The sequence below is a fragment of the Salmo salar genome, chromosome 23 (assembly GCF_965601325.2).
Source record: "Salmo salar chromosome 23, fSalSal1, whole genome shotgun sequence".
Lineage (NCBI taxonomy): Eukaryota > Metazoa > Chordata > Actinopteri > Salmoniformes > Salmonidae > Salmo > Salmo salar.
Genome location: NC_138313.1, coordinates 46,523,870 through 46,539,690, shown reverse-complemented (window position 1 = coordinate 46,539,690; position 15,821 = coordinate 46,523,870). Strand labels below are relative to the sequence as shown.

The 15,821-nt window shown below is 40.4% G+C and overlaps 1 protein-coding gene across 1 annotated transcript in view; it reads right to left on the bottom strand.

The window, feature by feature from the left end:
* Positions 1–1,368: 1,368 nt before the first annotated feature.
* Positions 1,369–15,821, bottom strand: part of LOC106584768 (anoctamin-9) — a 36,456-nt gene continuing 22,003 nt past the window's right edge. Inside the window, exons 10-24 of the mRNA XM_014170315.3 lie at positions 14,365–14,425; positions 13,151–13,233; positions 12,855–12,959; positions 11,682–11,846; positions 11,451–11,487; positions 10,938–11,049; positions 9,897–9,954; positions 9,575–9,672; positions 7,286–7,482; positions 6,572–6,724; positions 5,618–5,765; positions 4,038–4,160; positions 3,635–3,728; positions 3,323–3,435; positions 1,369–2,297 (exon numbers count right to left, since the gene is read on the bottom strand). Of these exons, the coding sequence (XP_014025790.1) occupies positions 2,282–2,297; positions 3,323–3,435; positions 3,635–3,728; positions 4,038–4,160; positions 5,618–5,765; positions 6,572–6,724; positions 7,286–7,482; positions 9,575–9,672; positions 9,897–9,954; positions 10,938–11,049; positions 11,451–11,487; positions 11,682–11,846; positions 12,855–12,959; positions 13,151–13,233; positions 14,365–14,425 (1,563 nt within the window). The 3' untranslated portion in view covers positions 1,369–2,281. The remainder of the gene's footprint in view (positions 2,298–3,322; positions 3,436–3,634; positions 3,729–4,037; positions 4,161–5,617; positions 5,766–6,571; positions 6,725–7,285; positions 7,483–9,574; positions 9,673–9,896; positions 9,955–10,937; positions 11,050–11,450; positions 11,488–11,681; positions 11,847–12,854; positions 12,960–13,150; positions 13,234–14,364; positions 14,426–15,821) is intronic.

Below are 15,821 nucleotides of genomic sequence, written 5' to 3'. Positions count from 1 at the left end.
AACCAATTTACGTCTTGGCTCGCCGACTACGTCCTTTTCCTCCTCTACCTGTACAGTACTGTCTGGGAGATGTATGTGTGCTGTCTGGGTACTGTATGCGTGCTGTCTGGGTACTGTATGTGTGCTGTCTGGGTACTGTATGTGTGCTGTCTGGGTACTGTATGCGTGCTGTCTGGGTACTCTATGCGTGCTGTCTGGGTACTGTATGTGTGCTGTCTGGGTACTGTATGTGTGCTGTCTGGGTACTGTATGCGTGCTGTCTGGGTACTGTATGTGTGCTGTCTGGGTACTGTATGTGTGCTGTCTGGGTACTGTATGCGTGCTGTCTGGGTACTGTATGCGTGCTGTCTGGGTACTGTATGCGTGCTGTCTGGGTACTGTATGCGTGCTGTCTGGGTACTGTATGTGTGCTGTCTGGGTACTGTATGTGTGCTGTCTGGGTACTCTATGTGTACTGTATGTGTGCTGTCTGGGTACTGTATGTGTGCTGTCTGGGTACTGTATGTGTGCTGTCTGGGTACTGTATGTGTGCTGTCTGGGTACTGTATGTGTACTGTATGTGTGCTGTCTGGGTACTGTATGTGTGCTGTCTGGGTACTGTATGTGTGCTGTCTGGGTACTGTATGTGTGCTGTCTGGGTACTGTATGTGTGCTGTCTGGGTACTGTATGTGTGCTGTCTGGGTACTGTATGTGTGCTGTCTGGGTATGTGCCAGAATGTTGACTTAGTCAGCGTTCTCTTTTCTTCTCATTCCGTGCTTTCAGTAACAAGGCACGCGTTAGGATGAAATAATATATCATCCGGCTCTAGTGGATTAATAATCAAATTATAATTAAATAACTCCAACGTTTGAATTTCGGTCCAGCTGCTAGAATTACTTGCGGATCCTGTACGTGTTGTCACGTGACGTCTCCCCTTTTAGCGGGTTGGCATTTACTGTCATGAATGTTGTTCTGGAGGCAGCTCTGCAGAGTAGTCACTAGCTGGCACAGTCACAAAGTCATAAAATCTGATTATAAATGTTGTTCTGGAGGCAGAGTAGTCACTAGCTGGCACAGTCACAAAGTGATAAAATCTGATTATAAATGTTGTTCTGGAGGCAGAGTAGTCAATAGCTGGCACAGTCACAAAGTCATAAACCTAACTTTAACCCTAACATTTACCACAATGTTAACCCTAATTACTAACCCTAACCTTATATTAAGACCAAAAAGCAACAACATTTTTTCATTATTTTTTAGGATCAGCCGATTGCCAACAGCAGATTCGTGACAATAAAAGTCAACCTGCACCTGTTTGCGTAAACTTTCAGAAGTACTGTAGGCTATCTGCTGACCTTTTACAACAGTCCTCGTAATGAACGCTGAGTCTGAACAGGCTTTTTAATTAGAACAATTATCAAGTTACATTGACCAGAAGTGATGAATATACTGTATAAAACAAAAAGGTAATGTGACTGAGTTTCCATTTCCTTAACATGACTCAGCCCCCCATCCATCCAGGTACAAAGTGATGTTTTATTTAACATGTTTATTTTATCCATTATTTAACTAGGCAAGTCAGTTAAGAACAAATTCTTATTTACAATGACAGCCGGGGTTAACTGCCTTGTTCAGGGGCAGAATGACATATTTGTTGTACCTTGTCAGCTCAGCGATTTGATCTAGTAACCTCTCAGTTACTGGCCCAACACTCTAACCACTACGGTGTCTCTTTTGTTAAGTTAAAGTGAACGTGTTATGTCTCATAACATGAATCATATCTCAGTGCTTATAATAATATATTACATTTCCTGTCCACAGTTGATAAACATAAGTATCTCACTATAACTTAACATAACATACCACTATGTTGCATACCATGCCACAACATGCCTGTACTGAATGGTAAACAAGATGATTTAACAGCAACAACAACAAAAATACAAAAAAAAAATAGTGCAACTTCATGAAATACAAAAAAAAAAAAAAAACATCTACAAGTGTTGTCTGTTTACATTAAGACAATATTTTATATATATTTTTCTCTCTTATAAGAAACAATAACTATATCTAGGGTCAGAAGTCACATGGCCAGCACTCTGACATCATCTGACACAAAAACAACAAATACAAACCAATAAAACACAGGCGATAAGCGCTCCCTTTCTCTCTCTCTCTACACACAAACATGTCCTCCATAGTGCTGGTAATCAGTCACATCTGAATGGATACTGTGTCCATGTGTTTTTCAGACGTCACTATGTCAACATCAGAATGCTCCAAACACTGTGGCGATGTCGTCATACCTCCGATGAGCTGTAAGAACCACAAGCACATTCTTTCATTTTGAACAACATAGGAGGGAAATAGACATTTAGCGATAACATAATGCTGAATTTGACAAAAGGTTATATAGGGTAAGACTTCCTATATAAATATCCTCTTCAGAATGCATTATAAGCACATTTATAAGGCCTCATAAGGTATACATAGTGTATTAAAATGCTCTATATAGGCACTAATAGATACATAATTCCTTAGTATAACAATTTAAAACTCTAAATACATTAAAACTTCTATTTACTGACCTTGCAGGTTATTTTTTGTTACCACATATGGCTATATGTCTACAGTATCAGATTACCTGAGTTTAGGGCTCCAAAGCTACAGGTAATTTACCAAAGTTACCGGAATCTTCTGTCATTTTGATAATTAACAGAAAATATATGTCAATCTATCGTAACTTTGGTCATTTAAATAACTTTTAGAAAATGTATTAAAATGTGCTATTCATTTTTTTTTTTATATCTATCTATGTCCATATTGTCCATGAGTTTCTAGTAGATAGACCATATGGTTCGAGAGAAAATAGCCTATTTAATAAAAATAAAAAACTACATATAATCAACAATGCCATTATTTTCAATTCACTTTAAAACTCTTCCAACTATTCACTTTTTTCACAACCAGTTTGACGCCAAAGCATTGACAACAAATACATATTGACAGTTAAATGAATGTGTACAAACATAAAGGATGTTTCATGCTGAAACCCTCATATTGAAACAACAATGTTATTATATTTAGGGTAATGTTTTACAGCTTTGTCATTCTATTTTTTATTTTAAAATCATCTTATTAAATTATTTTATATATTTTACATGTGATAAGGCAACACAGAGGGCCAGAGACAATTACAGACACCTGTGATAATCTGAAGTACTCAAAAGGATGTCTTGTGATAGATTACATAAAATCCTTGAAAGATACCATAATTATGGTAGTTTACTGGTAAACTTTGAACGTTTCCAGTAATATTCCCCCTCCCTTTGAAACCTTACCTGAGCTCTTCCTTCAACCTGTTGAGTTTATCAAAGAGCCTTTGATTCTTGACATCCAAGGGAACGCTGGGAACAAACCAGGCTGTGACGAACTTACATATGACCACCACATGCTGTACACACAGAGATTATGAGGACAGGGATGGAAGAAAACATAAATATTTAGTTAATAATACGCAATTGAAAATAATAGATTTTACAAATGTCTACGTATCAACTATCAAATAAATGGCAAAGTTACTTCGCTCAATTTTACTGAGTCAAGACAAGAAATGGTCTACAAATTAGTTGAAATAAATATTTCTATCTTACCTCAAATAGGATGACAAAAGCAAAGCGCACGGCTAAAATGAGCCAGAACTGAGGAGTCAAGCTGTAGTCTTCATTACTTCTATAATCTTTATAACTGGTGACAGAGAGAGAAAACGCAGACATTAAAATATCAAATCAATGACTAAGAGGAGAATCCTTGGAGGGATCAATGGAATGAACCAAGGACAAGTACTAAATATATGCAAACGAATAAAAATACATTATTTAAAAATGATCATTCATTTCCTAGTATAAAGGCACAACTCATTCATGTTTCTTTTCTTTCCTTGTTTCAATCAATTCCAGAAATAATACTGATACTTCCTCTGGACTATCCCTGTTTTAAAAATGGACAACATGGACATCATTTCTGGCTGATTAAGGGCTGGTAAGGGGTATGAACCTGCAGTAGGAGACATTCTGTCCACTAGGCGTCACCATCTGGTCCGGTGAGAACTCATTATAGATTCTCTGGTCGTTCATGTACACTGTGGACAGGCTGTTGTTGATGTAGCCGGCCATGCAACTATAGGACAAAGAGAACATACAGGAAGAAATACTGTCACTATTAGCAAACATGTAGCCTGAAGGGCTCACACAACTGGCAACATGTACACCTTTATTTAACTTGGCATGTCAGTTAAGAACAAATTCTTATTTACAATTACGGCCTACCAAAAGGCAAAAGTCCTCCTGCGGGGACATGGGATTAAAAATACAAAATAAAATAAAAATATAGGGACAAAACACACATCACGACAAGAGATACAACACTACATAGAGAGATCTAAAACAACAACATAACAAGGCAGCAACACATGACAATCAAATCAAATCAATCAAATGTATTTATAAAGCCCTTCGTACATCAGCTGATATCTCAAAGTGCTGTACAGAAACCCAGCCTAAAACCCCAAACAGCAAGCAAAGCATGTGAAAGAAGCACGGTGGCTAGCACCACAACATGACACAACATGACAACAACATGGTAGCAACACAACATGACAACAACATGGTAGCAACACAACATGACAACAACATGGTAGCAACACAACATGGTAGAAACACAACATGGTAGAAACACAACATGACAACAACATGGTAGCAACACAACATGACAACAACATGGTAGCAACACAACATGACAACAACATGGTAGCAACACAACATGACAACAACATGGTAGCAACACAACATGGCAGCAACACAACATGACAACAACATGGTAGCAACACAACATGACAACAACATGGTAGCAACACAACATGATAACAACATTATTGGGCACAAGACAACAACACAAAGGGCAAGAAGGTAGAGACAACAATACATCACGCGAAGCAGCCACAACTGTCAGTAAGAGTATCCATGATTGAGTCTTTGAATGAATGCGTGTCCCAAATGGGGCCCTACAGGCCCTGGTCAAAAGTAGTGCACTATATATATATATATATATATATATATATATATATATATATATATATATATATATATATTGAATAGGGTGCCAATTGGGACGAACATAGCCAGTGACACATAAACCCGTCCCCATTCATAACAGGAACCACCGATGGCTCAGTAGGTTAGTACATGTAGCGTTATACATTCATTTAACAATTTTTATTTAACTAGGCAAGTCAGTTAAGAACAAATCCGGCCTACACCGGGCCAAACCCGGACGACGCTGGGCCAATTGTGCGCCGCCCTATGGGACTCCCAATCCAGCCTGGGCCAATCCAGTGATTCAGCCTGGATTTGTCTGTAGTGACACCTCTAGTACTGAGATGCAGTGCCTTAGACCGCTGCGCCACTAGGAATGGTTACCGACGTATGTGGTAATAATGGAAATTATCTACACACCAGGGTTAGGATCAATCCCATTTAAATTCAGTCAATTGGAATTTCAGATGACTTCCTAAATTGAAATGGAATTGAGCCCTAACCCTGCCGCTGCAACCATCGAGTCAGAATGGACAGACGTACTCCATATCCGTGACTGTTCCATTGGCACACGGTCCATAATTGTAGCGGTATACAAGGCGGGGGATGAAATCTGAAGATATCCCAATAACCAGGCCGTTGGCTATGACTGCCAACACACCGATAGCCTCCAACACGTCTGTCCATACACCTGAGGTAAGAAACAGAAGACAACACATACATTGCAAAGTCAAATGATATAGTATACCTATACATGTCATGGTATTATATAGCTATAACGTATAGTTCCATATTACAGAAAAATATGCAATTTCCAAGCTAACAAGGAAATTGATAACATGCTCATAAAAACATTTTTTTAAACCAGATTGTCAGATGTTCAGTACACTGTGAAGACTTTGTTTATATTTAACCAGATTATCAGATGTACACTGAGAAGACTTCGTTTATATTTAACCAGATTGTCAGATGTACACTGAGAAGACTTTGTTTATATTTAACCAGATTATCAGATGTACACTGAGAAGACTTCGTTTATATTTAACCAGATTGTCAGATGTACACTGTGAAGACTTTGTTTATATTTAACCAGATTATCAGATGTACACTGAGAAGACTTCGTTTATATTTAACCAGATTGTCAGATGTACACTGTGAAGACTTCGTTTATATTTAACCAGATTATCAGATGTACACTGTGAAGACTTTGTTTATATTTAACCAGATTATCAGATGTACACTGAGAAGACTTCGTTTATATTTAACCAGATTGTCAGATGTACACTGTGAAGACTTCGTTTATATTTAACCAGATTGTCAGATGTACACTGTGAAGACTTTGTTTATATTTAACCAGATTATCAGATGTACACTGAGAAGACTTCGTTTATATTTAACCAGATTGTCAGATGTACACTGTGAAGACTTCGTTTATATTTAACCAGATTATCAGATGTACACTGAGAAGACCTCTTTCATAAACGTTCTGGTTCTCACCGATGTCGTTGGTCTTCTTGGGTACCATCCTGCGCTCCAAACTGACCATCTTGATGGCGTCGAGGCGTATCTCTATGATGTTGTTGATCAAGGCCAGCAGGGGAGCCAAGGGGAACGCAGCCACAAAGATGGTGGTGAAACTGAACTGGAGAACTGGGGAGGGAACAAAACAATAACATTTAGTCTCAAACTAATTATGACTTCAATGACTTGTGCCCTCAAAGCATATGGCCTCTGTTCCAATATTCACACTAACGCACCACTTACAATGACTTGTACCCTCAAAGCATATGGCCTCTGTTCCAATATTCACACTAACGCACCACTTACAATGAGGCAATGTATTGGGCATGTGTAGCAGAAGGCATCCCTACTGACTTTAAAGTGAAATACCTTGGCTTTTCTGCATCAGTGAGAATTGATGGTGCTACTTGAGTGTGTTGTGTTGACCGGTTTGGGTGGAACTTCCACTCTCCGACACATGTATTCTGAGTGGTCCTATTAAGGTCATTTGGTAGAGAGCATGGCGACGCCAGGTTGGTGGGTTCGATTCCCGGGACCACCCATACGAACAATGTATGCAATGCATGCATCTTTGGATAAAAGAGTCTGCTAAATGGTATATCATTATATATGTTATACTAGTGTGGATATTAGAACAAACCTCTCAATAGACTGAACCCTGACCCCTTGCCCTGGTCATCTGTGACGTACCCATCTCCAGGAACTCATTGAAGAGGCTGAAAGAGTTCACGTCGTTGAGACGGTAGTTTCTTAGCCAATCACTGAGCTTGCAGATCTCACACAGCTCTTGCCACCGATTGGTCTGTTGGTCTTCCTTCTTGTAACAGTGGGGACACTTCCTCTGTAGCTTCTTAGTCCTCCGCCTCTTTAGCCACCTGTTGAACCAGCTGTACACAGAGACAGGAAACAGCTCTGAATGATAGACCTGAGCACTCAAATGGACAGACCATTCAATATAGGGTCATGGTCTGGTTTAGTGGGAGGTCTGCCAACCCCTGAGCACACATTGCTCTCGGAGGCAGCCCTTAGATCCTTGGTCCTAGCACTAACTTTTTGTATCACCTGTTTCATTCATGTCTATCCCAAATCTGTCCATAACAATAAGAAATGTAAATCAACTTTCTCTCAGCAGCAATGTACTTGATGTGTTGATGTGCTTGATGTGTTGATGTACTTGATGTGTTGATGTACTTGATGTGTTGTTGTGTTGATGTGTTGTTGTGTTGATGTGCTTGATGTGTTGATGTGTTGTTGTGTTGATGTGCTTGATGTGCTTGATGTGTTGATGTGCTTGATGTGTTGATGTGTTGTTGTGTTGATGTGTTGTTGTGTTGATGTGTTGTTGTGTTGATGTGTTGTGCTGATGTGTTGTTGTGTTGATGTGTTGATGTACTTAATGTGTTGATGTGTTGTTGTGTTGATGTGTTGATGTGCTTGATGTGTTGTTGTGTTGATGTGTTGATGTGTTGTTGTGTTGTTGTGTTGATGTGTTGTTGTGTTGATGTGTTGTTGTGTTGATGTGTTGTTGTGTTGTGTTGATGTGATGATGTGTTGTGTTGATGTGCTGATGTGTTGATGTGTTGATGTGTTGATGTGTTGTTGTGTTGATGTGTTGTTGTGTTGATGTGTTGTGCTGATGTGCTGTTGTGTTGATGTGTTGATGTGATGTGTTGTTGTGCTGTTGTGTTGTTGTGTTGATGTGCTGATGTGTTGATGTGATGTGTTGTTGTGTTGATGTGTTGATGTGTTGATGTGTTGATGTGTTGTTGTGTTGATGTGTTGTTGTGTTGATGTGTTGTGCTGATGTGCTGTTGTGTTGTTGTGTTGATGTGATGATGTGTTGATGTGTTGTGTTGATGTGCTGATGTGTTGATGTGATGTGTTGTTGTGTTGATGTGTTGTTGTGTTTATGTGTTTATGTGTTGATGTGTTGATGTGCTGATGTGCTGATGTGTTGTTGTGTTGTTGTGTTGTTGTGTTGATGTGTTGATGTGTTGTTGTGTTGATGTGTTGTTGTGTTGATGTGCTGATGTGTTGTTGTGTTGATGTGTTGATGTGTTGTTGTGTTGATGTGCTGATGTGTTGATGTGATGATGTGTTGTGTTGATGTGTTGTTGTGTTGATGTGTTGATGTGTTGTGTTGATGTGTTGTGTTGATGTGTTGATGTGTTGTTGTGTTGATGTGTTGTTGTGTTGATGTGTTGTGCTGTTGTGTTGTTGTGTTGTTGTGTTGATGTGTTGTGCTGATGTGCTGATGTGCTGATGTGTTGATGTGTTGATGTGTTGTTGTGTTGATGTGTTGATGTGTTGATGTGTTGTTGTGTTGATGTGTTGATGTGTTGTTGTGCTGATGTGTTGTTGTGTTGATGTGTTGATGTGTTGATGTGCTGATGTGTTGATGTGCTGATGTGCTGATGTGTTGATGTGTTGTTGTGTTGATGTTTTGATGTGTTGTGCTGATGTGTTGATGTGTTGTTGTGTTGTTGTGTTGATGTGTTGTTGTGTTGATGTTTTGATGTGTTGTGCTGATGTGCTGATGTGTTGTTGTGTTGATGTGTTGTGCTGATGTGCTGTTGTGTTGTTGTGTTGTTGTGTTGATGTGTTGTTGTGTTGTTGTGTTGATGTGTTGATGTGTTGATGTGTTGTGTTGATGTGTTGATGTGTTGATGTGTTGTTGTGTTGATGTGTTGATGTGTTGTTGTGTTGATGTGTTGATGTGTTGTTGTGTTGATGTGTTGATGTGTTGTTGTGTTGTTGTGTTGATGTGTTGTTGTGTTGATGTGTTGTTGTGTTGATGTGCTGATGTGTGGATGTGATGTGTTGTTGTGTTGTTGTGCTGATGTGTTGATGTGTTGATGTGTTGTTGTGCTGATGTGTTGTTGTGTTGATGTGTTGATGTGTGTATGTGTTGATGTGTTGATGTGTTGTTGTGTTGATGTGTTGATGTGTTGATGTGTTGTTGTGTTGATGTAGACTTACGGACCACCGAACTCAAAGACGTTGCTGATGGTTTGTTTCAGAACCATAATGATGGCCATCTGGATGAAAAGGTCTGTGAGGCAGCCACTGGGGTGGCACTGCACGGGGACGACACGGGGACGACACGGGGACGACACGGGGACGACACGGGGACGACACGGGGACGACACGGGGACAACACGGGAATGACACGGGAATGACACAGGAATGACAAAGGAAGAACATACAGCATTTAGTTAGGATCAGGTAATTTTCTAACTCCCATTTCAACAGTATTTGTGAAGGATAATCAAATTGTTAGAAATGTTCCTGGATTCCTCACCTCCTCCAGCCTCCACTTCCCTGCTATCCGCACGTAGCCACCGGGGTGTCCATTTATCCTGAGAAGAGCAACCAACATGTCACTACTCTTAGCTTCAACCAACATATCACTACTGTTAACTTCAACCAACATGTCACTACTGTTAACTTCAACCAACATGTCACTACTGTTAACTTCAACCAACATGTCACTACTGTTAACTTCAACCAACATGTCACTACTGTTAACTTCAACCAACATGTCACTACTGTTAACTTCAACCAACATGTCACTACTGTTAACTTCAACCAACATGTCACTACTGTTAACTTCAACCAACATGTCACTACTGTTAACTTCAACCAACATATCACTACTCTTAACTTCAACCAACATATCACTACTCTTAACTTCAACCAACATATCACTACTCTTAACTTCAACCAACATGTCACTACTCTTCACTTCAACCAACATGTCACTACTCTTAGCTTCAACCAACATATCACTACTCTTAGCTTCAACCAACATATCACTACTCTTAGCTTCAACCAACATGTCACTACTCTTAACTTCAACCAACATATCACTACTGTTAACTTCAACCAACATGGCACTACTCTTAACTTCAACCAACATGGCACTACTCTTAACTTCAACCAACATGTCACTACTGTTAACTTCAACCAACATATCACTACTCTTAACTTCAACCAACATATCACTACTCTTAACTTCAACAAACATGTTACTACTCTTAACTTCAACCAACATATCACTACTCTTAGCTTCAACCAACATATCACTACTCTTCACTTCAACAAACATGTTACTACTCTTAACTTTATTGACAAAGTGTTATATGCACACCTATGATTTATTCAGCTGCTCGGGGAGAGAAATCTGATCAACAAAAAGGAATAAACTCCAGCACACTGTCGATCTTTAGGATGCTCCACAAACAATGTAATGGAACTCAAACCTCTCAGGCTGTTTCTTTCTCTTCCCTAAGTTCACAAACACTCTTCATCATACCAGACGAATAGACTATAGAGATCTCACCTGCCCAGGAAGAAGGCAACGTAGAAGAGAGAGGAGAAGAGGGTGAAGAACTGGAAGGTGAACATCTTGACGGTGAAGCTTCTCTCAGAGGCAGCAAATGACTGATTCTCCTCTGAAAGACAAACCAAATGTGAACCCTTGTAAATCATAACTACACCACATGATGACAGTCTACAGAGTAACTATGAAAATCCAGTCCCTCCAGGATTCTTGAGATTCTGTGATCACAAAATGTTTTGCAAAACCAACAATTCCCCACATATTATGCGAGGCTTGCAAATCTGACAAATCATGGAACTATTTCCGCATAATATGGTTCAATCAAGCCACACGTCAACAAACCTTTTCCCTCCGTCAGCGCATTTTCGCAACAAATTGGACAAAATCCTTGCATATTGCCATGCAAAATATCCGAATTGCCGCAGCAAATCAAGCATTTTTTGCACGCAAATATCACCAAAACAACTCCCCGCGAACTGAAAAGTACTTTGAATCATGTAAAATGTCACCAACCTATATCACAGAGTTTCAGCGACACAATCCTGTTGACCTACAAAGATAGAAGAACACAGTCAGATAAAGGGTAAAGGGTAAATGGTCAAATTACTAGCAGGATTACAGACAGGAAAATAGCCATGGGCCACACTCAACTGATCAATCTGTACACACACACACACACACACACACACACACACACACACACACACACACACACACACACACACACACACACACAGTGTGTACCCGTGTCATAATGGTGATGGTGAAGTAGTGTAGCACTGCTCCTAGTATCACAGCGGCCGTGTTGGAGTGGTCACTCAGGAACTCCCATGATCCTTCAGCCAACATCACCGTGGCAACCACCCGGAACACCACCAGGGCATGGGCCAGGCCGATGATCAGCAGCAGCTATAAAGACATTCTCTTTAGGAAATACTGCTCAGAACTGTCCTTATATGGAGCTGTCCCGATACTGCTCAGAACTGCCCTTATATGGAGCTGTCCCGATACTGCTCAGAACTGTCCCTGTACGGAGCTGTCTTGATACTGCTCAGAACTGTCCCTGTACGGAGCTGTCCCGATACTGCTCAGAACTGTCCCTGTACGGAGCTGTCCCGATACTGCTCAGAACTGTCCCTGTACGGAGCTGTCTTGATACTGCTCAGAACTGTCCTTATATGGAGCTGCCTTGATACTGCTCAGAACTGTCCTTATATGGAGCTGTCTTGATACTGCTCAGAACTGTCCCTGTACGGAGCTGTCCCAATACTGCTCAGAACTGTCCTTATATGGAGCTGTCTTGATACTGCTCAGAACTGTCCTTATATGGAGCTGTCCCAATACTGCTCAGAACTGTCCTTATATGGAGCTGTCTTGATACTGCTCAGAACTGTCCTTATATGGAGCTGTCCCGATACTGCTCAGAACTGTCCCTGTACGGAGTTGTCTTGATACTGCTCAGAACTGTCCTTATATGGAGCTGTCTTGATACTGCTCAGAACTGTCCTTATATGGAGCTGTCCCAATACTGCTCAGAACTGTCACTATATGGAGCTGTCCCGATACTGCTCAGAACTGTCCCTATATGGAGCTGTCTTGATACTGCTCAGAACTGTCACTATATGGAGCTGTCCCGATACTGCTCAGAACTGTCCTTATATGGAGCTGTCCCAATACTGCTCAGAACTGCCCTTATATGGAGCTGTCTTGATACTGCTCAGAACTGTCCCTGTACGGAGCTGTCTTGATACTGCTCAGAACTGTCCCTATATGGAGCTGTCTTGATACTGCTCAGAACTGTCCCTGTACGGAACTGTCTTGAGATGAAGCCAGATTCCTCTTTAGACCATGCGTTGTGGGCCAGATGTACCCTTTCAAACTGGTTTCAAACAAGCCATTTGTAAAATAGGCACTCACTATAAGAGTGACCAGGATTAGGACCAGGGTGCTGCGTAGGTAGGAGTGCTTGTGTTCCTTAGGCGCACATTCTGCATTGTTCACTATCTCCAGGATCAGCTCCTCCTACAGATAGAGGAACATAGGGCTATTATAACACTCGCTCGACAACAATCCCACCAGTTTCACAGGGCCCTATTCCAAGGGGTTCGGTCGGGACATATACAGATAGCTCTACCTATTTTCTTTAAATATATTTTTTTTAAAGATCAGAAAACAAAAGTTGACCAAAAAGAATGTTTTTAGCGGGACCATACCTCCTCCTCACACCAGTCGAACACCTTCCATTCACATGTATAGGAGGCTCTGTGTCGTTTCCAGAACTCCAGGAACAAGGTGGCTGGAGAAACAACAACAGCAGTACTGTATCTCAGCGCTAAAACCATAACGTATCTGTAAGGTACTACCGTATGCAAGACTACCCCATAATAACATATCTTTAAGACTACCCCATAATAACATATCTGTAAGGTACTACCATATGCAAGACTACCCCATAATAACATATCTGTAAGGTACTACCATATGCAAGACTACCCCATAATAACATATCTGTAAGGTACTACCATATGCAAGACTACCCCATAATAACATATCTGTAAGGTACTACCATATGCAAGACTACCCCATAATAACATATCTGTAAGGTACTACCATATGCAAGACTACCCCATAATAACATATCTGTAAGGTACTACCATATGCAAGACTACCCCATAATAACATATCTGTAAGGTACTACCGTATGCAAGACTACCCCATAATAACATATCTGTAAGGTACTACCATATGCAAGACTACCCCATAATAACATATCTGTAAGGTACTACCATATGCAAGACTACCCCATCTTTAAGGTACTACCATATGCAAGAATACCCCATAATAACATATCTTTAAGACTTCCCGATAATAACATAAAAACAACAACATGGGAGATGTTTTAAAGACATTGATAGAATCATCCTAGCCTGGTTCCAGATCTGTGTCTGCTATCTGGCCAACACCTTGTCACTCATTGTCACACCAAACGTCAAGACAATTCCAGGAGTTAGCAAGAGAGCAGAAACAAACTGGTAACCAATGATTCCTATTAGTACAGGTGTAGGATCTTAATTTGTTGCTGGGAATTTTCAGATGAGAAATGCAGATGAGCTTCGTGATTTACATAAATTCAATGAAAACCCACACTAACACATGGTTATATTAACAGTATTCCACTTTTCATGTAACTTCATTTTGACCCAAACGCAGATCAAGCAACATTATCGACTGAACGTTAAAATATTTTTGCTGCAAGATTATTTAGTTGCAACAATACAGGTCAAATTGAGATCCTACATCTGTAGCTTTCTCAGCACTGAAAACATAACATATCTTTAGAGAACTACTGGAGTATATAGGACTCACCCCATAATGCCATGAACATAGTATACATATATTTAAGGTAATACCATATATATAGACTCACTCCATACTGCCATGAACATAGCAAACATAACTGTCCCCTCGTTGTCAAATAGGATGCTGACCTGTAGAGAAAGAGACTACACTTGTTAGAAACCAGTTCCACAACACATATTTTTGTAGTGTACACACGCACACCAGTTGTGAGTTTGGTGTCAAAAGAAGGATGCATAGACAGAAAATAACCTCATACCTACTGTCAAAATATGGTGCTGGATATTTGATTTAATGGGTCTTTTTTTTTTGCTTCCACTGGTCAACGACATCATGAACTCTACCAAGCACAAGGACATTTTAGCCAAAAAACCTGCTTGCCTCTTCCAGTAGGCTGAATCTTTTGGCCGCAAGTGGATCTTCCAGCAAGACAATAGCCCCCAAGCACACATCAAAATCTATAAAGAACATTTTGCAATGGGCATCTCAGTCTTCAGACTTGAACCCCATTGAAAACATGGGGGTTTGAATTGAAAAGGGCAGTCAGTCTATAAGCACAAACCGAAGGGTATCCAGGCTCTGGAAAGATGATGTATGACGGTCTAAGATCCCTCACAATGTGAAAGCAAAAAATACGGCAGACAGAGTGGGAGGCTCGTCACATCTCCAATCTCATAAAAAAAATTATAGAAAAAAAAGCTCAATGTTGTTATCCTTGCAAGTATTGAAAACAGGAGTATCAATCATTTTTTTAACTATCCCTTTGAGAAGTTGTTTTTATTACTTGTTTAACAAAATATCTTTCCCTGAGCAATTGTATTAGCACAAAAGAGTATAATCTTGAAATTTTTTGGAGCATACAATATAGCTCAGTATTTGTTGTATTTATTTTTCATTTTTGCTCATCTTTGTCAAGGGTGGCAATAACTTTGGAGGTTACTGTATTTAAATATTATGGTTTCAGCTGAATGGGATAATCCTTTTCACATGAACCTGAATTGTAGTTTCCTCTGTAATCACATGGTAATAAGCTTTAAAAAAAAAAAAAAATAGACCCACTCCAATTTGCATACCACCCCAACAGATCCACAGATGATTCAATCTCTATTGCTCTCCACACTGCCCTTTCCCACCTGGACAAAAGGAACACCTATGTGAGAATGCTATTCATTGACTACAGCTCACTGTTCAACACCATAGTGCCCTCAAAGCTCATCAATAAGCTAAGGACCCCGGGACTAAACACCTCCCTCTGCAACTGGATCCTGGACTTACTGACGGGCCGCCCCCAGGTGGTAAGGTTAGGTAACAACACATCTGCCACGCTGATCCTCAACACGGGGGCCCCTCAAGGGTGCGTGCTCAGTCTCCTCCTGTACTCCCTGCTCACTCATGACTGCATGGCCAGGCACGACTTCAACACCGTCATTAAGTTTACGGATGACACAACAGTGGTAGGCCTGATCACCGAAAACAACGAGACAACCTATAGGGAGGAGGTCAGAGACCTGGCCGTGTGGTGCCAAG